This window comes from Pleurodeles waltl, chromosome 7, assembly GCF_031143425.1.
Source record: "Pleurodeles waltl isolate 20211129_DDA chromosome 7, aPleWal1.hap1.20221129, whole genome shotgun sequence".
In the NCBI taxonomy this organism is placed as follows: domain Eukaryota; kingdom Metazoa; phylum Chordata; class Amphibia; order Caudata; family Salamandridae; genus Pleurodeles; species Pleurodeles waltl.
The window spans coordinates 169,721,391-169,745,036 of NC_090446.1; the positions used below are offsets into that span (position 1 = coordinate 169,721,391).

At 44.1% G+C, this 23,646-nt stretch overlaps 1 protein-coding gene across 3 annotated transcripts in view; it reads left to right on the forward strand.

The window, feature by feature from the left end:
- ZMYND8 (zinc finger MYND-type containing 8) overlaps positions 1–23,646 on the forward strand; it is a 602,889-nt gene that overhangs the window by 550,780 nt on the left and 28,463 nt on the right. For 2 of the 3 annotated variants that reach the window (XM_069243462.1, XM_069243464.1), the window contains exon 21: positions 1,497–1,586. The exons of the other annotated variant lie outside the window; for it this stretch is intronic. In XM_069243462.1, coding sequence (XP_069099563.1) covers positions 1,497–1,586 — 90 coding nt within the window. The remainder of the gene's footprint in view (positions 1–1,496; positions 1,587–23,646) is intronic. 3 annotated transcript variants of the gene reach the window in all.

A 23,646-nucleotide genomic window follows, 5' to 3' on the forward strand; every position in this document is an offset into this window, starting at 1 on the left:
AGAGTGATTCAAAAAGGTGGAGAAACTACATCATGTAGTTTTTTTCTTAACATTCACAAAGTTCAAAATAAATAGAGGGCGTACCCTTTAGACGTACATTTATAACTTTTGGTGTTGATATAATAAACAGTATTAATATTGTCACTAGATATGCAGACATTACCATCTTTAACCACAGCATAAAAATATTTGGGCAGATGTTTACAATTTTCTCCGCAGATTTTGACTGTCACGATTAATGGAAGTGTCAGTAACAGATTCTTTACTGCCCAGTCTTTTCATCGAAAGAGGTCTGCCGTTTGTTATGACTTAAACATCGGCGGACTTCTACCCAAGAATATACTTTAATAGTTCAGATTCAGGTTTTTATAGCTTATCTATTTGTGTTTTGGTAGAGGAACCATATATCCCAATAGCTGTCATAATTACTATGATAATTAATTAGTCATGTGCCCAGGCTAAGTGGATCACTCTCTTTCAGGTAATCTGTAGCAGCGTAAGCAATTGTTCTGAATCAGTAGTTTTGTGCTGGACTTAACGTGGAAATACAATTCCTGTGGGTCAATGTATTACTTTATTAAGCAGAACATAATTCAGACGTATGTTTTCACTTTTTTGTTTGTATTTTTTTTCTTGCTTTCACTAATGCAACCGTGCTGCTCTTCCACGTATTGAGTAGTTTCAGAGACATGTTGTAATTCATTTTTACACGGATTTTGTTTGTCGTTCTGTCCAAACATAGTGTCTCTATAATTGATTTTCATGAAGGGTTACCACAGCTTTTGTACAGGGTTACTATTCCAAAAATTATCTATGGAATCGTCTGAAACTAGATTGTGATTTGCCCCACAGACCTATCCTTTTGGACTCTGAGGAATATATCTGTACCGCTGTTTGTTTTTAGTGTTGAGGCTCCAAACTATAACAAGAAATAAATAATCATAATGTGTGATATTTTTAATAGTACATCCATTATGAAGCTGATCGATCTAAAATTGGAATCAACATGCCAAAAGTGATGGCAAAAACTCCACTTGTTCTCGCCATCCACTACTTCCACATCTCTACATTTATTCTTTTGACCAGATTGTGGGAATGGTAAGCATCTTGTCACATCAGAAAACACACGGAATAACTAGCGTCATAGCAGCAGCTCACGAGGAAGTGAAGTCATTTGCTGACACCATAGGCTTTGCACTTTAAACAGTTCCTCTCGAGTGGGGGTCATGCATACTGATTTATTAATGCAAAGTTAACATCAATATGAAGAGAACACCTTAGTCTATATTTACTACAAACTAGTTTTTTAAATGTTTCAGCCTTATGTACTTCACTTATATTGTGGTAATCCTTCTGAACATGAACAGAGTTAATAACAAAACCATAAGGCAGCCATTATATTTACATGTACATTGCTTATGCTTCAAGTGAAATTTACCAACTGCTAGGGCACATATTGCGCACACACACTCAACTTGCGGGTCCTGTCTTCGCAGGTTGCAGCAGGTGTACCAACCACACAACCCATAAAATTAGTCCAGGTGCCACAGACTACAACCTTCATTCCTGCTACTCAGCCCACAATTGTAAGTATGCATGAGTATCAATTGAATCTTTTAACATGTTGCATTTTGATCTGTCTGTTAAACAGATAAGAATGCACTACTGCCAAATCTCACTTTGCAGTGTAACAAAAGTAGATTGTAACATAGCATAGCATTTGTAGTCAACATCTACATGTTCATTTTTATCTCTGCAGTATTGCCTACGTAAATTTCTACAGTCATTCTGAGGACTTCCATCATCTGGAGACAGACAACTTCTGTCCTGAACATAAAATGTTAATCTGTCCCGTCTAAGGTCATCTGATGCTTCATTTGATAAGTAGGTCACGCAAATCAAAAACTTTGAAACGGTTATTAAACACAAAGTGCATTCACACATGTTCTTTACGGCACAGTGTCCTACTGCTTTCTAGTTTGACACTTGCGTGGCTTAATTTTCCCCAGAAAAACAGACCTTTCAGATCTTGCCTGTTCGTTAGAATTCTTTTTTTTTTTTTCCAGAGTTTGAGGTTTCTGAGTTTTTGTCTGATTGGAAGGCACAGGGGTTCAGGAATTATGATGGTGTATGTTCGATTACCAAAAATTAGGAGTTTAGTTTTTCACGCCTTTGGAATTTGTACCAAAACCCAGTAGGTGGTGCTGGTGCCAATCTTGAAATGAGGCTATTTTGCACTGGATTTCACTTTCATGAATGACTTTCAGGCTTGTGTGGCCTTTCGGAAATTGAATAGAGATACAGTTGCTCAGCCAATTTCTTTGGGAATTTATTTACAGTGGAAAAGCAGCATCAGTAGTCTTAATGCAATACCATATTTCAACAAGAGCAACAGATGCAGCCTTCATTCTGTGGAACAGCACTTTGGCTTTAGTTCAGTCAACCACATCAAGTCTCTGTGTACGAATATGTTTCCTGCAGCTGTTTAATCTTCCAGCGCCACTTTTTCACTGCAGAGATAGGGCTTGCTAATCTGTAAATGACAGCTGCTTTGAAGCTGCAACTAGTTACACCACTTGTGACTGATGTTATGTTTCCATCTTCAGAATGGTAAGGGACATTGCACCCAGTGTTTAAATCATTAGAGACCCATCTGCCTGCTCAAGAAAAGGGTAGGCAAACATGGTCCTTTAATTAGCTTGCCTAGTACATCCCAATAGCATCTTTGAGGTATCTACTAGCACTGATGGTGGTTGAGCCTGAGTGTTGTTGCCTTTGTACAGCAGATTTTACCAGCATGGTTCCACTTTTAGATTCTTGAATTGTAACCGTCCCAGCCCAAAGCTTTGCTGAGGCTTATTTCAACAACAGTACCAAGACCTGTCATAATATTGGAAAGTTAATTTTATATGTGTTATTGTGCTTAGAAGCTGCTCCTGCCTTACAAATCATGGCAGCTGACTGAAATAAGGCCCACTCTGTATCCATTGTTTTGAGAATCTTTCTTATGGGCGCAAATTGTTTCTTACCATCCAGACTCACATTCTCCTTTTAAGAGTTCCTTGTATGCTAAGATTATGTTGGATGGCATATGTGGCTGTAGATCCACATGCTTTGCATACTCCTGCCATCTAGTGTTGGGTCTGGATTTGTGCAGGTTGTTTTTCTTCGAAGAAGTCTTGCGAGTCACATGGTTGAGTGACAACTCCTCTTGGTGATAATGCACATGGGCATCAACTCCATTGTTAGACGGTTTTCTCTCCTCTGTCAGGTTCAGATGTCTGTGCCTCCACTCATTGTTTTTACTCCATTTTAGTCTACCTTCGTTACTCTTTTCTATCTTGTCCATGTTGCCACGCAAAGTGCCTGCACGCAGACCGACATTTGGTGTGCAACTAGAGCCTTTCTCTAGACCACAAGGAATCTGTGAGTCACACGTGCAAGTCCTTCAGGTCAAAGAAAACTCTTCGGGGCTGCAGATCTCGTCACCTCGAGATGTCTCACAGAGCAACAGATGACACTCTCGACATTTTCGGTGAGGAGCATGCGCAGGAACTACCATCCATCAAAGAAGAGGAAGCCTTTTCTTTCAACGAAAATTCTGGCTCTGATCTTGAGGTAGATCTAGAGATGTAGGAACTTCCATCTGATCAACCCATGTGTACTGCAGTCCCTGCCACTACCCTCTAACCTGAGTCGACCAAAAGGCCTCCAGCAGAATCTGAGGTCCCCGGTCCACCTTTGCTGTCTGGCCATGGCCGGATCCAGAAAACAGCTATGGATGCCTCACCATCAGTGCCAAAATACATACCAAGACAAACCCTTTGGCATCATCCTTTTCGGACCGAGACCAGCGTTCGGCGCAGTCTCTACTTTTGGTGTGGCCTGGCAGTCAACTACCACCACCTCAATGCCGACAATACCACACTCCTTGAAGTCAAAAGCTTCGGACCTGAAAATCACAGAGCCATAAATTACAAAGACTTCCTCAGCCTCTGCTTCGCCCATGGAACCCGTTCTGCACAAGATGCAGAAAAACTGGACAAAAGACAAAAGAAAATACATGAACATGTACAGGTCAGGACTGGCCACATATTTGCAAAGGCATCCTCTTCTGCGCCACTCCAAAGGAAGGTCACTTTTGATGAAGCACTGGAAATGCCACTTCCTCCTAGGAAGAAAGCTATGAGCAATGCCACCAGGCCTGCCTTTTTTCATGTTCCTATACTACCTTCACCTCCATCTTCACCATTGCCTCACTCTCTACCCGAAGCCCCCTTAGATGCGTCACCTCAGGGTTCACCACATTCAGACACCGGTGGGTACAGGAGGGAGGTTGGGGACACAAGGAGACGATCCATGGGACACGTGTGACACAGATCCCCATGTAGATAACAATCCTGACTTTTACCCTGCTAGACCTTCTCCACCTGAGGACGCAACCTCTCATCAAGAGGTCATAACTTGGGCAGCAGCCTTTCACAATGTGGAGTTACACAGGGAGGCATTTGAGGATGACTTCCTTTTTTAAACTGTCCACTGTACACACGGCCAAACAATATCTGCCCTTGTTAAAAGGTATGCTTCGGCATACTGAGGATATTTTTAAAGACCCTATTATGGCTAGGATCTTAACACCGAGAGTGAACAAAAAATATGTCTGCACTATCTGACCATATCTTCATCAGACGACAGCTACCACCAGACTCTATAATTGCACCTACAGCAAGTAAAATAGCCAACTCCCAAGCCACTGGAGACACACCGCCTCCAGATAAGGAGAGCAAAAGGATAGACGCTGTGTGGAAAAAAGGTTGCAGCTCAGGCGGCTACCCACTGGCGTATTGCCAATTGCCAGGCTCTCTTGGCACGGTAGGATAGGGCTCCCTGGGACAAGATTGAAGAATTACTTCAGTATCTCCCAGAGGTGCATAGAAAACTTGGTCAGCAGTTGATAGCAGAGGGATTAACCATCTCAAACACCTCCATACGATGTGCGCTAGATGCGGCAGACACTACGGCAAGATGAATAAACTCCATTATTCTCTACGATGTCTCGCCTGGCTCAGGATCTCTGGGTTTAAACCAGAAATCCATCAGGCTGTCTTGAACATGCCTCTTCACAAGGAGCATTTGTTTGGTCCCCAAGTAGACTCTTCTTTGCAAAAAATAAAAAAAGACGCAGATTACTAAGGCCATGGGAATGCTACAGACACCTGCTCCCTGGGGTTGCTTTTCGTTGCCCGACCTACTGTGGGACCCTTAAGTATATCTCTTCAGAGGTAGCCATCTCGCAGCAAAAACATCCCCAAGGCTCCTATACCAAGAGCTACTACTGTGGCTCATTCAGAGGCAGTAACACCAAGCGTAGAGGTAAAGGTGCCTCCCCTTGCGGAGCCGCATCCTCCGTTAAGCAGTAACTACCCTATCCTACCCTCTGATCACACAATACCTGTTGGGTGCAGGCTGCAGCATTTCCTTCCACCTAGCTTTCCATCACCACAGACAGGTGGGTATTAGCCATTATACAACATGGCTATTGTCTGGAGCCCATTACCACACCGCCCAGTATTCAACGTTGCGCTCGTGTTAGATGTTAACGCAAGAACATCTAACATTACTCAAGCAGGAAGTTCAAGCCCTGTTCTTCTAAGGGGCTATAGAGACCATTCCTCCTCAACATCAGGACTCAGAGGTATTCTCTCAGTACTTCCTAATCCCCAAAAAGGACAGGCCTTTAAAGCCAATCTTAGATCTCAGGCCTTTAAACAAATACATCCAATCAGAGCACTTCCACACGGTCACCTTAAAGGACGTCATTCCACTTCTTCAACAGGGCAACTTTATGGCAACACTAGGCCTAAAGGACTCCTATTTCCACATATCAATGCACTCAGCTCATCGAAAATATATAAGGTTTATCGTAGGAGGTAAACATTACCAATTCAAAGTTCTCCCATTCAGAGTAACCACCGCACCCTGAGTGGTCACAAAATACCTAGCAGTGGTAGCAGCTCATCTACGCAGGCAAAATTTCCACATATTCCCTTATCCAAGCCAACACTCCTCATCAGTGCCAACAACACACTCAGATTGACAATAGATCTTCTCCACAGATAAGAGTTTACTATCCATATTCCCAGGGCTCACCTGCAACCATTACAGGTTCAACCATATTTGTGGGCCATCCTAAACACACCACTAGGATTAGTCTACCACAAACCCACAAGATTTCTAACCTGTCAGGCAATATTTTCCCAGTTTCACATGAACCAACAACTCACAGTGAGGATAGTCATGCATCTGCTAGGGATGAGGGCTTCCTGCATTGCCATAGTTCCCCAAATAAGATTATGCTTGTGTTCCTTAGAGGAATTTCTATTTCATCAGTGGTCTCAGTCACAGAGTCAGTTGGAGGATCTCGTGTTGATAGACTGTCACACACACACACACACACACACACACACACACACACACACACACACACACACACACAGTTCTCTTCAATGGTGGAGCACCACCAACCTGCTCCCCGCATCATTTTCACGACAGACGCCTCACAGACGGGATGGGGTGCTCAACTGCAAGACCTCACAGTGCAAGGTCTCTGGTATGCCAGACACCAATCTCTCCACATCAGCTACCCAGAGCTTCAAGCTGTTCAAGTAGCATTGAAAGAATTCCTTCTTCACCTGACTCACAAGGTTTTAGCCTAATCTGGACAGGCAATATGACAGCCATGTATTACCTACAAAAACAAGGTGGGGGCATAGTCTCCACAACTGTTGCACTTCTCTCAGACTATCTGTAATTGGGTTCTAAACAAAAACACAATATCTTCCAGGAACAGTCAATGACTTGGCAGACCTGCTCAGCAGGATGCAGCAACAAGTCCACGAAAGGGAGCTTCACCCTCAAGTATTCCAGCCATTCTTCCAAAAGTGGGTGTTCTCTCAAATTGACCTTTTCACCATAGCAGAAAATGCAAAATTCCCAAATGTTGACTCCAGGTTCCCACACCCACTGTCCAAGGGAAATGCACTGTGGATGAGTTAGTCGGGGTTATTAGCCTACGCTTTCACGCCTTTCCCTCTCCCTCCATTTATGGTTCAGAAGCTAAAGAAACTTCTGTTACAATGATCCTCGTAACTCCCTCTTGGGCCTGTCAACCTTGGCTCGCAGCCCCTCTAGACCTCTCTGTAGTTCCACACAACAAGCTCCCCAACAGGCCGGACCTTCTCACTTAGAACCAAGGACAAATCAGGCACCCAGATCCCAAAACTCTCAACCTAGCAATTTGGCTCCTGAGGTCTTAGAGTTTGGTTACCTCAACTTAGCGCCAGAATTTATGAACATTCTTCAAGAAGCACTTAGACCCAGCACTAGAACCTGTTTTGCAGCAAAATGGAAACGTTTTGTTTGCTATTGCCACTCAAATCAACCCTTTCAAAGCCACAGCGCAAGACATTGTCTACTTCATTTACAATAGGCCAACTTATCCTACATTTCTATACAGTTACATCGTGATGCAATAGCTGCCTACCTCCAAAACAGGCAGCACCCTTTTCTGTTCAAAATTCAAGTCATCAAAGCCTTCATGGAAGGACTCAAATGAGCTATTCCACCAAGGATTTCCCCTGCACCTTCCTGGAAATATTGTACTTATAAGACGCATGGACCCCCATTTGAAACTCTACACTCATGCCCTCTTCAACTTCTTTTTTGAAAGGTGGCATTTGTAGTTACCATCACTTCGCTGAGACGTTTTAGTGAACTCCAGGCTTTAACTTTAGAAGAACCATTCTTCCAAATAGTCAGAGATAAAGTGGTTCTCTGCACCAACCCTAAATTCCTACCTTACGTAGTGTCTCAATTTCACCTCAACCAGTCCATTAAATAGCAAGTTCCCCCCCCAACCAGATTCTGTTGTGGAAAGAGCTCTTCATTCATTAGATGTTGAAAGAGCACTCATTCTGATAGAACCAGAACATTCAGAAAGACTAAGCAACTTTTTGTCACCGTTTCACCTCCACACTAAGGCAATCTTATATCCAAATAGGGCATTGCCAGATGGATAGTAAAATACATCCATACTTGCTATGCTAAGGCTAAAAGACCTTTACCTGTTCCTCCCGAAGCACAGACTACTCACAGAAATGGAGCAACCATGGCATTTTTAGGAAATTTTCCCATAGTGGACATATGTAAGGCAGCTACATGGTCCACACCACACACCTTCACCAAATATCACTGTGTGGATTTTTTAGCATGCCAGCAAGCTAATGTAGGCTAGGCAGTGCTACGTAACATTTTTTTAAACCACTGCAGCACTCACAGGTTCTGAGGAGGGGACTGCTTTACAGTCCACGCAGAGTATGCGTATCTACAGCCACACACACCAACAAATGGAATATGCTACCCTGTAAGTATCTATTTGTGGCCTGTAGGGCATAAACTCACACCTGCCCACCCTCCTCCCCAGACATCTGTGGCTGTTGCGGTTCCTTACATTTACTATATTTCACTATATAGTCATTTAGCATGGTCATTGCAGTACTTACACATGCATTACACTCCTTTCTCACCCGCCTGTGGGAAAACAGTCAAATAGAGTTGATGCCCATACGCCTTATAGCCAAGAGGAGGAGTCACTGGACCACATGACTTGAAAGCCTTCTTAGAAGAAAAACAACTTGCACAAATCCGGACCCAACACTAGATGGCAGGAGTATGCAGAGCATGTGAATCTAAAGCATTACATGCCGCAAACAGGGTGAGTAACATATTCCTTCTGGGTTCTTTCTGCATGATAGTGGACAGTTTTTCAATAAACTGACTGAGACATTTGCTATCAGGATTCTGATGACTTTTTTAAAATCCCTACCATGAAGACAGAAGTATTTTCTCAAGAACCGTCAGTTCCTCTTGAGACTACAAGTGTGACCTCAAGTACTTGAGCGAGTTTGTCTTTCTAGGGATTATATTGTAAAAGCAGGGATGAAGAGGGAAGAAGAAGTGTTCTCTTTGGTCGACAGCAATTTTCTTCTTTTGTTAATTTTTTGTGGGGGCAAGTCTCTGAAAAATTTATTTCATTTTCAGTATTCTGTAAAGTATAAATAGACACATCTGTCATTGCAGTGATACTTTACCTGCCCAAATGTATATATGAAGTTTGATGTTGACTCAAAGCCTGCCTTGGGTTGATGTAAATCTCACTGGTCTCAGACAGTTCCATAACTGAGGCACTTGGCTTTAGCTATTAAATTGGTGTTTTTGCTTCGACTGGGACTGCTGACTTCTCTTTGTCTGACACCTATAATCTTTAAGAAATGCATATTCTTTCAGGTGCAGTCAGGTAAGTACATTATGAAAGGCCTAACACCATATATACACAAGCTAAGTAAAGTCTCAAACTTATTTTCCAACCCTTACTTTGACCTTGCCCCGCAGGGATTAGCTGCAAGGCCTGTACCTAATCTGAAACGGGCAACAAACCCCTACATCTCTTGGCCTTCAGTCACTCACAAAAGAGTTTGGCCACACTCATCCACCATGGGAAGCCAATGCGTAAGGGTTTATACTTTTCTTTTTCTGACTCGTGATTCCTCAGAAAAATTTGCAAATTCGACACAAGCTTCATCTGAAAAGAGTCAGATTTCCGACTTACCAATATCCAAAACCTAAAATGCCACCAAGAGACTGGGATACAGAGATGGGCCCAGTGGTCCCTGCCTGCCATTTAAGGTGTCTCACAACTTTTCTGTAGTTTTTTTTTTTTTTACCTACAATGAAGGGGTGTGTCTAAGCCACCCCTTACAAGCCCTTTTTTTAAAAATAAAAATCAATATAGTGAGGGCTGCGTCCCATGCCCAGTAAAGGCAGTCACAAGGGAAACGTGTTGGATCTCTTGGTATCGTGGTTCCCATTTTGGAACTCCTGCTCTGAAAAGGACAGTGGGACAAAATAGTTCCTCGTTAAATCGATCTCTTTTTTTAACTTATAGATTCAAAATAATTTATGCATCTCAAATGGTGTATATACATGTTCGATGGCATCTGTAGCTGTAGATACACAGGCTTTGCACTCTATGTAAAGCATGTGTATCTACAGCTACACATGCCATTGAACGGAAAATGTCACTTACCCAGTAGACATCTGTTCGTAGCATGAAGTGCTGTTGATTCACATGCGCTCTCCCTCCTCCCTGGAAGCCTGTGGCTGTTGTAGTACTATATATATTGTAAATATGTATATACATTGCACGGACATCTCATTTCTTTACTATATATGTACATATACACTTATACACTCTTTACTTCGCCCCCCTGCGGGGAAAACAATCACCCTTTAATGCTGGCTCAGCAGTGTTTTTAAACACTGATATCTGAAAAACTACTGACCAGTTTGACACCATACCACTGAAAGCTCACTCTGACTAATGTCCTATTTTCATGCCAACGTTGGTTGATATCCGTTTAGCTGTTTGAGCTGTAGGTATGAGTAAAATTTCATATTGGGGCTAACATAGGATGGTAAACTATCTTCACCTCTCCCCTCCCACCGCTTAACCATTATTCCTACATGGATCTACACGAAAATCCGCATGCCGAACCTTAATGGGCTGAGCTTGTGGTATGCTAGATTTTATGCCAGTGTGTCCACAGGTCAAAAGGTATAGACAAATAAAAAAATACCTATTCAGTGAAAAGTGAATCTGAACCATAACTACAGTGGCTGTTGTCACTGTGTAAGATGTGTTCAAAACAACAGGGAAAAACTGCATTATATTTCTGGCTGAAATGCCCGAATCCACTGAATCAATATTTATATATCTATATATATCTATACAGATATATATATATATATATATATATCTGTCCATCCCCCTCTCTCTCTCTGGGGTTTGCATCCCCAGATATACACATTCGTTTTTCCTTTAATAACCCCAAAACTACTGAATGGATTTACACCAAATAACAAAAGTGACTCTTTCTGGACCAAGAGCTTAGCTTTCTGCTAAATATGGTGTAATTCCGTCCCTATGGGAAATTGCATGGGCAAAACACGTTTTGGAACCCCCCCTCTTTTTCTCGGTCCCCGCTTGACGAATCACCCTGAAACTTTCCATGTAACAGGTAAAGTGACTGGCATACTAAATTTGAAAATTTCTTGAAGATTTGTCAAACAGTGCCAGAGTTAGAGCCAAAACAAAAAATGCTTTTCCACAGTGGAAACTAGGTCCTAACTGTTTGGACGTGTTTCCTCTCGCTCTGAGATTTCAATTTTGAAAACTTTGTAAAACTCTCTTTTCATCGGTATTGTATCGATCGGGTTCATAATCTTCCATCGACACATCACTACCGTTGGGAAAACAACTTTGTTCGCCCTTCAGGGCGCGCGCACCCAACTCGGGCCTAATCGGGCCGACCGCGTGGAAGCCTCATGGATCTGACTTCATTCCGATTCTGTCCTCGGTGCCACGCAAAGTACCCGTACACAGACCAGCATCTGGTTTGCAACCTCTGCCTTTCCCCACACCATCGGGAAGAAAACTGTAAGGCCTGTTGATCCTTCCAATCGAAAAAGACTCTTAGAAACTGAAGAGCAAGAAGGCTCGAAATGGCGTCGAGGAGCGGTGAACATCTCGACGTAGAAGAGGAAGTATTGATGCAGACTGCAGTCTCAGTTCGAGAGTCTGAGTCCGAGCAATAATCAGACGAAGACAGACCAGTCACAGCAGGACAACATGTGAGTACGTCAGCCCCTGCACCCTCACAAAAGAAAAAACAAAAGCCTTGGGTACGCCACTGCCGGAAGGCCATGGCTCAGCCAAAAAAAAGACTGTCAGTGACCGACCTCCCAGTTCAGCACCGAAAAAGGCCACTCCTCCGAAAACATCAGAGACAACAAAAAGCTCAGTTTCCGACTCCTCTAAACACCAATTTTTGGAGTAAAAAATCAGAAAGACAGTTTTGGAGCCGAAACCTTTGTCCTCTTCATCTTTTTCGATCCCGAAAAAGCAGTTTCGGAGATGAAAAGGCCAACATACACTAGGAGCATGGACTTTCAAAGAGACTTAAAGAAAGCCACAAAACCTCTGAAGAGGAGTTAGAGGTAGAACCAATTCTTGAAATTATGGATGAAAGGCAATCCAGGATCCACATCCATATGGAAACAGGGAGAATTCTTACATCACCTCCTTTAAAAACAAAGAGGAAACTAGCTTTTCAGGAGGAATTGGACACTATGCAGCCTCCAGCTAAAGTGACAAAGCAGAAGGAGAAACCACCACCTCCTCAATCTTCTCCTCCTCATTCTCACCACCTACCTACTTCTCCTCCTACCAGCCCTACACCAGTGCAGTCACCCACTCATTCATACGATTCACAACAGGACAATGTTGGTCAATGGGATCTTTATGACCCTGATCCCATTCCAAGTAATGATCCAGACAGCTATCCCTCTAAACCATCACCACCTGAGGATAGTACTGTCTATAATCAAGTCATAGCCAGGGCTGCAGCATATCATGGTGTTACCATGCATACAGAGCCCCTAGAAGAGGATTTTTTATTGAACACTCTATCCTCAACACGTTCTAGGTACCAATGCCTCCCGATGCTCCCAGGCATAGTAAAACATGCAGATCAGATCTTTAATGAACCAGTAAAGACACGCATCATAACACCTAGGATAGAGAAGAAATATAAACCTGCACCCTCTGACCCTGAATATTTCCCCCATCTGGTACCACCTGATTATGTGGTAGTTAGCGCTGCCAGGAAGAGGGCAAATAGTCAGTCATCAGGAGATGCATCCCCTCCTGATAAAAAAAGCAGGAAATTCGATGCTGCAGGGAAAAGAGTTGCGTCCTAGGTAGCAAATCAGTGGAGAGAAGCCAACTCACAAGCACTATTAGCTCACTATGACAGAGCCCATTGGGACGAGATCAAGGACATAAAACCACATCTCCCCAAAGAACACCAGAAAAGGGAACAACAAGTAGTGGAGGAAGGGCAAGCCATTACAAACAACCAGATAAGATCTGCCCTAGATGCAGCAGATACCGCTGCTAGGAGTGTCAACACTGCAGTCACTATACGCAGACATGCATGGCTCCGATCTTCTGGATTCAAGCCAACAATACAGCAGGCAGTGTTGAACATGCCGTTCGACAAAAAACAGCTTTTTGGGCCAGAAGTAGACACAGCCATAGAAAAACTGCAAAAAGACTCTGACACAGCAAAGGCAATGGGTGCACTCTACTCTGCACCATATAGGGGGTCCTTTAATAAACCTCAGTTTCGAGGTGGTTTTAGCACACAGCACTCAGAGGCATCCACCTCGCAGACAAAGCCATCCTACCAACCACAATACCAACGTGGTAGTTTTAGAGGCACATAAAGAGGACAATACCCCAAAAATAGAGGGAAATTTCAGGCCTCTAAGCAGCCTCCACAGCACGCAAAACAATGACTTCCCTCATTCCCTTCCACTCCACACCTCTCCAAATTGGCAAAATATTACCACAGACAACTGGGTGCTGTCAATTATCTGCAATGGTTATTCCCTAGAATTGATAAACACTCCTCCAAATTTTCCACCAAGGCCACACAAACTATCCACAGAACACACGATTCTGTTACAAGAAGAGGTCCAATCTCTACTACTCAAACAAGCAATAGAATTGGTTCCACGGTCTCAAATAGGAACAGGAGTTTACGCACTATATTTTCTAATTCCCCAAAAAGATGGCACCCTCAGGCCAAAATTAGACCTCAGGCCCCTCAATCTTTACATCCTGTCAGAACATTTTCACATGGTAACTTTACAGGATGTTATCCCACCACTACAAAAACAAGATTTCATGACAGCCTTAGACCTCAAAGATGCGTATTTTCACATACCCATCCATCCTGCACACAGAAAATATCTCAGGTTTGTTATTCAGTTAAAACACTACCAATTCAAAGTTTTGCCCTTTGGAATAACAACAACACCAAGGGTATTCACAAAGTGCTTGGCAGTAGTGGCAGCCTACTTAAGAAAACAACATATACATGTCTTTCCATATCTAGACGATTGGCTAGAAAAATCAAGCAGTCATACACAATACCAAAATGATACGCATTATGTAATACAAAACCTTACACACACACACAAGGCTTCTCAATAAACTACCAAAAATCACACCTTCAACCAGCACAAATACAACAGTATTTGGGTGCAATACTAAACACTCAGCAAGCTCTAGCATATCCAAATAAAACAAAGGACACAAGCTTTCCAAAATATAATCACATAAATACAAATAAATTAAAAATACACTGTCGGATTTGTCATGAAAACTTTAGGAATGATGGCATCATGTATTGCAATTGTACACACGCAAGACAAAACATTCGGCCCTTACAACAGTGCCTTGCACAACAATGGTGTCACAGGCAGACGGTCAACTTCAAGATTTAGTGTTGATAGACCGCCAAACATACATGTCCCTTCAGTGGTGGAATTCCACAAATCTAAGCAAAGGGCGGCCATTTCAAGACCCTGTGCCACAGACCATAATTACAACAGATGCATCAATGATTGGTTGGGGAGCTCACCTAAACAATCACAACATTCAAGGGCAATGGGATGTCAAACACAAACAGCTACACATAAACCACTTGGAGTTATTAGCTGTCTTTCTAGCACTCAAAGCTTTTCAACCTCCTCTCGCACAGAAGAATGTTCTTATCAAAACAGACAACATGACAACCATGTATTATCTCAACAAACGGGGAGTGACACATTCATCCCAGCTGTCCCTTCTAGCCCAGAAAATTTGGAAATGGGCAACCCACAATCAATTTCATCTATTGGCTCAATACATTCCAGGGATAGATAATTAGTTGACGGATATCCTCAGCAGAAATCACCAACAAACTCACAAATGGGAACTTCATCCTCAAGTACTTCAAAAATACTTTCAAAAGTGGGGAACTCCAAACATAGACCTGTTTGCAACAAGCGAAAACACAAAATGCCAAAACTTTGCATCCAGACTCCCACATCCCCTTTCCAAGGGGACTGCTCTATGGATCAATTGGTCAGGGATATTTGCATACGCTTTTCCCCCTCTCCCACTCCTTCCATTTCTAGTCAACAAGTTGTGGCAAACTTCACTCACAATGATACTCATAGCACCAACATGGGCGCCTCAACCGTGGTACACAACATTATTAGATCTGTCGGTAGTACCACACTCCAAACTCCCATCCAGACCAGATCTGTTGACACAAAACAGAGGCCAAATCAGGCATCCAAATCCCAAGACACTCAATCTAGCAATTTGGCTCCTGAGGTCATAGAGTTTGGATATTTACAACTCCAATCAGAATGTATTAAAGTTATTAAGCAAGCAAGAAAACCCACTATTAGGCAGTGCAATGCAAACAAATGGAAAAGGTTTGTATATTACTGTCAATCCAAAAATATAGACCCTCTTACAGCATCAATACAAGATACTGTATGTTATTTACTTCATTTACAAAAATCAAACTTAGCATTCTCTTCAATAAAAATTAATCTTACTTCAGTTTCAGCATATTTACAAAATATACAACATAGCTCTTTATTTAGAGTTCCTGTCATTAAAGCTTTCATGGAAGGTTTAAACGCATCATTCCACCCAGAATACCACCAGTTCGTTCTTGGAATCTATACATAGTGCTTACAAGACTTATGGGACCACCATTTGAGCCTATGCACTCATGCCAAATTCAATTTCTAACATGAAAAGTTGCCTTCCTAGTGACAATTACTTCTTTAAGAATAGTAAGTGAAATCCAAGCATTTACTCTTGAAGAACCTTTCTTCCAAGTACACAAGCATAAGGTTGTACTAAGAACAAACCCAAAGTTTCTACCAAAAGTTGTATCACCATTTCATATAAATCAAATAGTGGAACTGCCAGTCTTCTTCCCACAGTCAGATCCTGTGGCAGAAAAAGCTTTTACACACATTAGACATCAAAAGAGCTTTAATGTACTATATAGACAGAACTAAACCATTTAGAAAGACTAAACAACTATTTGTTGCTTTCCAAAAACCTCATACAGGCAATGCGATATCAAAATAAGCTTTAGCACGATGGATTGTAAGATGCATCCAAACATACTATATTAAAGCAAAAAGACAGCTTTTAGTTACTCCTAAAGCACATTCTACAAGGAAAAAAGGTGCAACAATGGCTTTTTTAGGAAATATACCAATGGCTGAAATATGTAAAGCAGCCTCAAGGTCAACACCACATACATTCACTAAACACTACTGTGTAACTGTATTATCACAACAACAAGCCACAATAGGTCAAGGTGTTCTAAGAACATTATTTCAAACAACTTCAACTCCTACAGGCTGACCACCGCTAATTTATGGGAGGACAAACTGCTTTGTAGTCAATGCACAGCATGTGTATCTGCAGCTACACATGCCATCGAACAGAAAATGTCTCTTACCCAGTGTACATCTTTGTGGCATGTTCTGCTGCAAATTCACATGCACCCTCCCTCCTCCCCGGAAGCCTGTAGTCGTTTAAGTTACAAACATTTGTACATATGTTTATACATTTACAATAGCATGGACATCTCTTATTTTATACCTATATACTCTATCACTCCTTCCTTTACCCTCTGTGGGAAACAATCTAACAATGGAATCGATGCCCATGCGCAATGGAACCGGGGAGGAGTCACCGCTCAATCCCATGACTCGAAAAGACTTCTTAGAAGAAAAACAACTTGTAACACTCCGAGCCCAACACTAGATGGTGGACTAATGCACAGCATGTGAATCTGCAGCAGAACATGCCACGAACAGAGTTGAATTGTATTCATTATGCTCCACACAACTTTTTAGTTCTGTAGAAAAAAAATTCAAAAGGAGAAAGATTCTACACAGTAGATACTAACTTATGTAAGCAGCATTGAGTTACTAGAGAGAATCGGGTCAGCATGATAATGTATGCTTAACATAGAGCAGTGTTTGCCCCTAGTTCTAAACTATGTCCCCAGTTGTGGGGACGCAGAGGCCTAGGGGGTAAGGATATTCCAGCCCTGCCCCTTATACCCCCTACAGGGGACTAAGGGGGTCAATCTGACCCTGGCGGTAGACTACCGCCAGGCCAACGACCGCGGATGCACCGCCAACAGGCTGGCGGTGCATCCATGGGCATTCTGACCGCGGCGGAAACGGAAAACCGGCAGTGTCCCGCCGGTTTCCCGCTGCCCTGGGGAATCCTCCATGGCGGCGCTGCAGGCAGTGTCGCCATGGGGATTCCGACCCCCTTACCGCCAGCCTGGCTCTGCCGGTTTTGACCACCAGAACCTGGCTGGCGGTAACGGGTGTCGCGGGGCCCCTGGGGGCCCCTTGCAGTGCCCATGCCACGGCATGGGCACTGCAGGGGCCCCCTAACAGGGCCCCACCAAGATTTTCAGTGTCTGCCAAGCAGACACTGAAAATCGCAACGGGTGCAACTGCACCCGTCGCACCCCTTCCACTCCGCCGGCTCCATTCGGAGCCGGCATCCTCATGGAAGGGGGTTTCCCGCTGGGCTGGTGGGCGGCCTTCTGGCGGTCGCCCGCCAGCCCAGCGGGAAACTCAGGATTACTGCGGTGGTCTTTTGACCGCGCAGCAGTATTCTGACGGCGGTACTTTGGCGGGCGGCCTCCGCCGCCGGCCAAAGTCAGAATGAGGCCCTAAGTCTACTATTTTTCTCAAGTTGCCAGCAGCCAATCCGAGTGCTCACTCCCACAGGAGTCTTGACTCTCCCAGGAGCCAGATGACCCAAGGGAAATAAAGCTCCCTGGGTCAATCAGAACCCTCTATTTTTTAAATTGCCTCCCCTTCCCCTGCCCCCTCTTTGGGAGAGTGTTTGAGACTTGTGAGCTTAACTGCGAAAATATACAATTCTTTTTTTTACCCTTAATTTCTCAAAAACATCTAAATGGATTTACACCAATCACAAAAGCACAGTCTGCGGACCTAGATCTATCTTCCTGCCTAATTTGGTGTAATTCCAGTTCGATGGCATCTGTCGCTGTAGATACGCATGTTCTGCAATAGCTCGCCATCTGGTGTTGGGCCGGAGTGTTACAAGTTGTTTTTCTTCGAAGAAGTCTTTCGAGTCACGGGACCGAGTGACTCCTCCTTTTGTCTCCATTGCGCATGGGCGTCGACTCCATCCTCGATTGTTTTTTTTCCGCCATCGGGTTCGGACGTGTTCCTGTCGCTCCGAGTTTCGGAACAGAAAAAATAGTTAATTTCGGAAGATTTTCGTCGGTATTGTTGCGTTCGGGATCGGCATACTTACATTCAACACCGCATCGAAGATCGAAGAGCTCCGGTGCCCTTCGGGGTAATTTTTCGATCCTCCGTCGGGGCCTGGTCGGCCCGACCGCGTGCTGAAGAACGCCGATGGAACGGACCCCGTTCCGTTTCTGCCCCAAATGCCACAATAAATACCCCTACACAGACCAACACTTGGTCTGCAACCTGTGCCTGTCACCTGAGCACAGCGAAGACACCTGCGAGGCCTGTCGTGCGTTCCGGTCCCGAAAAACACTCCGAGACCGTCGAGCCAGAAGACTTCAAATGGCGTCCGCACCGACAGCCCGACGGGAGTTCGAGGAACAGGAAGAGGAAGGTACCTTCTCGATCCAAGACTCAGACTCCGAAGGATTCGACGATACACAAACCGTGAGTAAGACGTCGAAAACCACACAAAGAAACATTTACAAGGCCCAGGGGACGCCACTGCCACCAGGCCATGGCTCAACCCATAAAATCGGTGACCGACCGTCGGCACCGAAAAAGGCCCAAACAGTGCCGAGATCGTCCGACTCCGGTCGAGACACCGGCACGCAGCCTTCTCGGGACCGAGAAAGTGCTGGAGACAAGCCTCGACACCGAGATGCCGGTGTGGACACGGCTCGACGCCGAGACAGCGGCACCGAAACAGATCGACGCCGAGAGGATTCGGCCCCGAAAAGGAAAAAAGTCACCTCGGAGCCGAAAAAAGACGCAGACAAAGTTTCGACGCCGAAACAAACTGCAAGCGACCCAGCTTCAGGCTCTTATACAGAAGAGCACTCGCTAACCTCCCAAATGCAGAAGCATAGGTTTGAGGAAGAGCTACAAGCAACTGATGCGGACCATACGCAAAAGCGTATCTTCATTCAGCAGGGGACAGGAAAAATAAGCACCCTTCCCCCCATTAGGAGAAAGAGAAGGTTGGAGTTCCAGACGGAACAAGCACCACAACCAAAAGTGGTGAAAAGAGTTACACCACCACCCTCTCCTCCGCCCGTGATTAACGTTTCACCAGCACAAACGCCATCACACTCCCCAGCTCACACCACCATGAGCCAGGGTGACCAAGACCAGGACGCATGGGACCTATACGACGCCCCAGTGTCAGATAACAGCCCAGAGGCATACCCTACAAAACCATCTCCACCAGAAGACAGCACCGCGTACTCTCAGGTGGTGGCTAGAGCAGCACAATTTCACAACGTAAGCCTCCACTCAGAACAGGTCGAGGATGATTTCTTGTTCAACACACTCTCCTCCACCCACAGCTCCTACCAAAGCCTGCCTATGCTCCCTGGTATGCTCCGGCACGCAAAAGACATATTTAAGGACCCGGTCAAAAGTAGGGCAATCACACCAAGGGTGGAAAAAAAGTATAAGCCGCCTCCTACAGACCCGGCTTTCATCACAACACAGCTGCCACCAGACTCTGTTGTTGTAGGAGCAGCTAGGAAAAGGGCCAACTCTCACACATCTGGAGATGCACCACCCCCAGATAAAGAAAGCCGCAAGTTTGATGCAGCTGGTAAAAGAGTCGCAGCACAAGCTGCAAACCAGTGGCGCATCGCGAACTCCCAGGCACTACTTGCGCGCTATGACAGAGCCCACTGGGACGAGATGCAACATCTCATTGAACATCTGCCCAAAGACTTCCAAAATAGGGCAAAACAAGTGGTTGAGGAGGGACAGGCCATCTCCAACAACCAGATCCGCTCCTCCATGGACGCTGCAGATACAGCTGCACGGACAATTAATACATCTGTAACTATCAGAAGGCATGCATGGCTCCGAACGTCTGGATTTAAACCAGAGATTCAACAAGCAGTTCTCAATATGCCTTTTAATGAAAAAGAACTGTTCGGTCCAGAAGTGGACACAGCGATTGAGAAACTCAAAAAAGATACGGACACTGCCAAAGCCATGGGCGCACTCTACTCCCCGCAGAGCAGAGGGAATTACAGCTCATTCCGTAAAACGCCCTTTCGAGGGGGGTTTCGGGGTCAAAGCACACAAGCCAGCACCTCACAAGCCACACCGTCCAGTTACCAAGGACAGTATAGAGGAGGTTTTCGGGGACAATATAGAGGAGGGCAATTCCCTAGAAATAGAGGAAGATTCCAAAGCCCCAAAACCCCTACTACTAAACAGTGACTCACATGTCACTCACCCCCTCCACACAACACCAGTGGGGGGACGAATAGGTCATTATTACAGAGCATGGGAGAAAATCACTACAGACACTTGGGTTCTAGCAATTATCCAACATGGTTACTGCATAGAATTTCTACAGTTCCCTCCAAACATGCCACCAAAAGCACAAAATTTAACAACACACCATTCCAATCTCCTAGAGATAGAAGTGCAGGCACTATTGCAAAAGAATGCAATCGAATTAGTGCCAGACACACAAATAAACACAGGAGTTTACTCACTGTACTTTCTGATACCAAAGAAGGACAAAACACTGAGACCAATCCTAGACCTCAGAGTAGTCAACACTTTCATCAAATCAGACCACTTCCACATGGTCACACTACAAGAAGTATTGCCATTGCTAAAGCTGCACGACTACATGGCAACTTTAGACCTCAAGGATGCTTATTTCCATATACCAATTCACCCATCGCACAGGAAATACCTAAGGTTTGTATTCAAAGGAATACATTACCAATTCAAGGTACTGCCTTTCGGATTAACAACCGCACCAAGAGTCTTTACCAAATGTCTAGCGGTAGTCGCTGCACACATCAGAAGGCAGCAAATACATGTGTTCCCATATCTAGACGACTGGCTAATCAAGGCCCATTCGTTAATAGAGTGCTCAAATCACACAAATCATATCATACAAACCCTCTTCAAACTAGGGTTCACCGTCAATTTCACAAAATCCAAAATTCGGCCACGCAAGGTACAACAATACCTGGGAGCCATAATAGACACATCAAAAGGAGTAGCCACTCCAAGTCCACAAAGAATTCAAAATTTCAACACCATCATACAACGCATGTATCCAACACAAAAGATACAAGCAAAGATGGTATTACAACTCCTAGGCATGATGTCATCATGCATAGCCATTGTCCCAAACGCAAGACTGCACATGAGGCCCTTACAACAATGCCTAGCATCACAGTGGTCTCAAGCACAGGGTCACCTTCTAGATCTGGTGTTAATAGACCGCCAAACTTACCTCTCGCTTCTGTGGTGGAACAACATAAATTTAAACAAGGGGCGGCCTTTCCAAGACCCAGTGCCACAATACGTAATAACAACAGATGCTTCCATGACAGGGTGGGGAGCACACCTCGATCAACACAGCATACAAGGACAATGGAACGTACATCAAACAAAACTGCATATCAATCACCTAGAACTTCTTGCAGTTTTTCAAGCACTAAAAGCTTTCCAACCAATAATAGTTCACAAATACATTCTCGTCAAAACAGACAACATGACAACAATGTATTATCTAAACAAGCAGGGAGGGACGCACTCCACGCAGTTAAGCATGTTAGCACAAAAAATTTGGCATTGGGCAATTCACAACCAAATTCGCCTAATTGCACAGTTTATACCAGGGATACAAAATCAACTCGCAGACAATCTCTCTCGAGATCACCAACAGGTCCACGAATGGGAAATTCACCCCCAAATACTGAACACTTATTTCAAACTCTGGGGAACACCTCAGATAGACTTGTTTGCGACAAGGGAGAACGCAAAATGCCAAAACTTCGCATCCAGATACCCACACAAACAATCCCAAGGCAATGCCCTATGGATGAACTGGTCAGGGATATTTGCTTACGCTTTTCCTCCTCTCCCTCTCCTTCCTTACCTGGTAAACAAACTCAGTCAAAGCAAACTCAAACTCATATTGATAGCACCAACTTGGGCAAGGCAACCCTGGTACACAACGCTGCTAGACCTATCAGTGGTACCCTGCATCAAATTGCCCAACAGGCCAGATCTGTTGACACAGCACAACCAAAGGATCAGACACCCAGATCCAGCATCGCTGAATCTAGCAATCTGGCTCCTGAAATCCTAGAATTCGGGCACTTACAACTTACCCAAGAATGTATGGAAGTCATAAAACAAGCAAGAAGGCCATCCACCAGGCACTGCTATGCAAGTAAATGGAAGAGGTTTGTTTGCTACTGCCATATTAATCAAATACAACCATTACACACAACTCCAGAACATGTAGTGGGTTACTTGCTTCACTTACAAAAATCTAACCTAGCTTTCTCTTCCATTAAGATTCACCTTGCAGCAATATCTGCATACCTGCAGACTACCTATTCAACTTCCCTATATAAAATACCAGTCATTAAAGCATTCATGGAGGGCCTTAGGAGAATTATACCACCAAGAACACTACCTGTTCCTTCATGGAACCTAAATGTTGTCCTAACTAGACTTATGGGTCCACCTTTTGAACCCATGCACTCCTGCGACATACAGTTCCTAACCTGGAAGGTGGCATTTCTCATCGCCATTACTTCCCTGAGAAGAGTAAGCGAGATTCAGGCGTTTACTATACAGGAACCTTTTATACAACTACACAAAAATAAAGTCGTCCTAAGGACCAATCCTAAATTTTTGCCAAAGGTTATTTCACCGTTCCATCTAAATCAAACAGTGGAACTTCCGGTGTTCTTTCCACAGCCAGATACCGTAGCTGAAAGGGCACTACATACATTAGATGTCAAAAGAGCATTAATGTATTACATTGACAGAACAAAGAACATCAGAAAGACTAAACAACTCTTTATTGCATTTCAAAAACCTCATGCAGGAAACCCAATTTCAAAACAAGGTATAGCCAGATGGATAGTTAAATGCATCCAAATCTGCTACCTTAAAGCTAAACGACAGCTGCCCATTACACCAAGGGCACACTCAACCAGAAAGAAAGTTGCTACCATGGCCTTTCTAGGAAACATACCAATGCAAGAAATATGTAAGGCAGCCACATGGTCTACGCCTCACACATTCACCAAGCACTACTGTGTAGACGTGTTATCCGCACAACAAGCCACAGTAGGTCAAGCTGTATTAAGGACATTATTTCAGACTACTTCCACTCCTACAGGCTGATCCACCGCTTTTGGGGAAATAACTGCTTACTAGTCTATTGCAGAACATGCGTATCTACAGCGACAGATGCCATCGAACTGAAAATGTCACTTACCCAGTGTACATCTGTTCGTGGCATCAGTCGCAGTAGATTCGCATGTGCCCACCCGCCTCCCCGGGAGCCTGTAGCAGTTTGGAAGTTACCTTCAA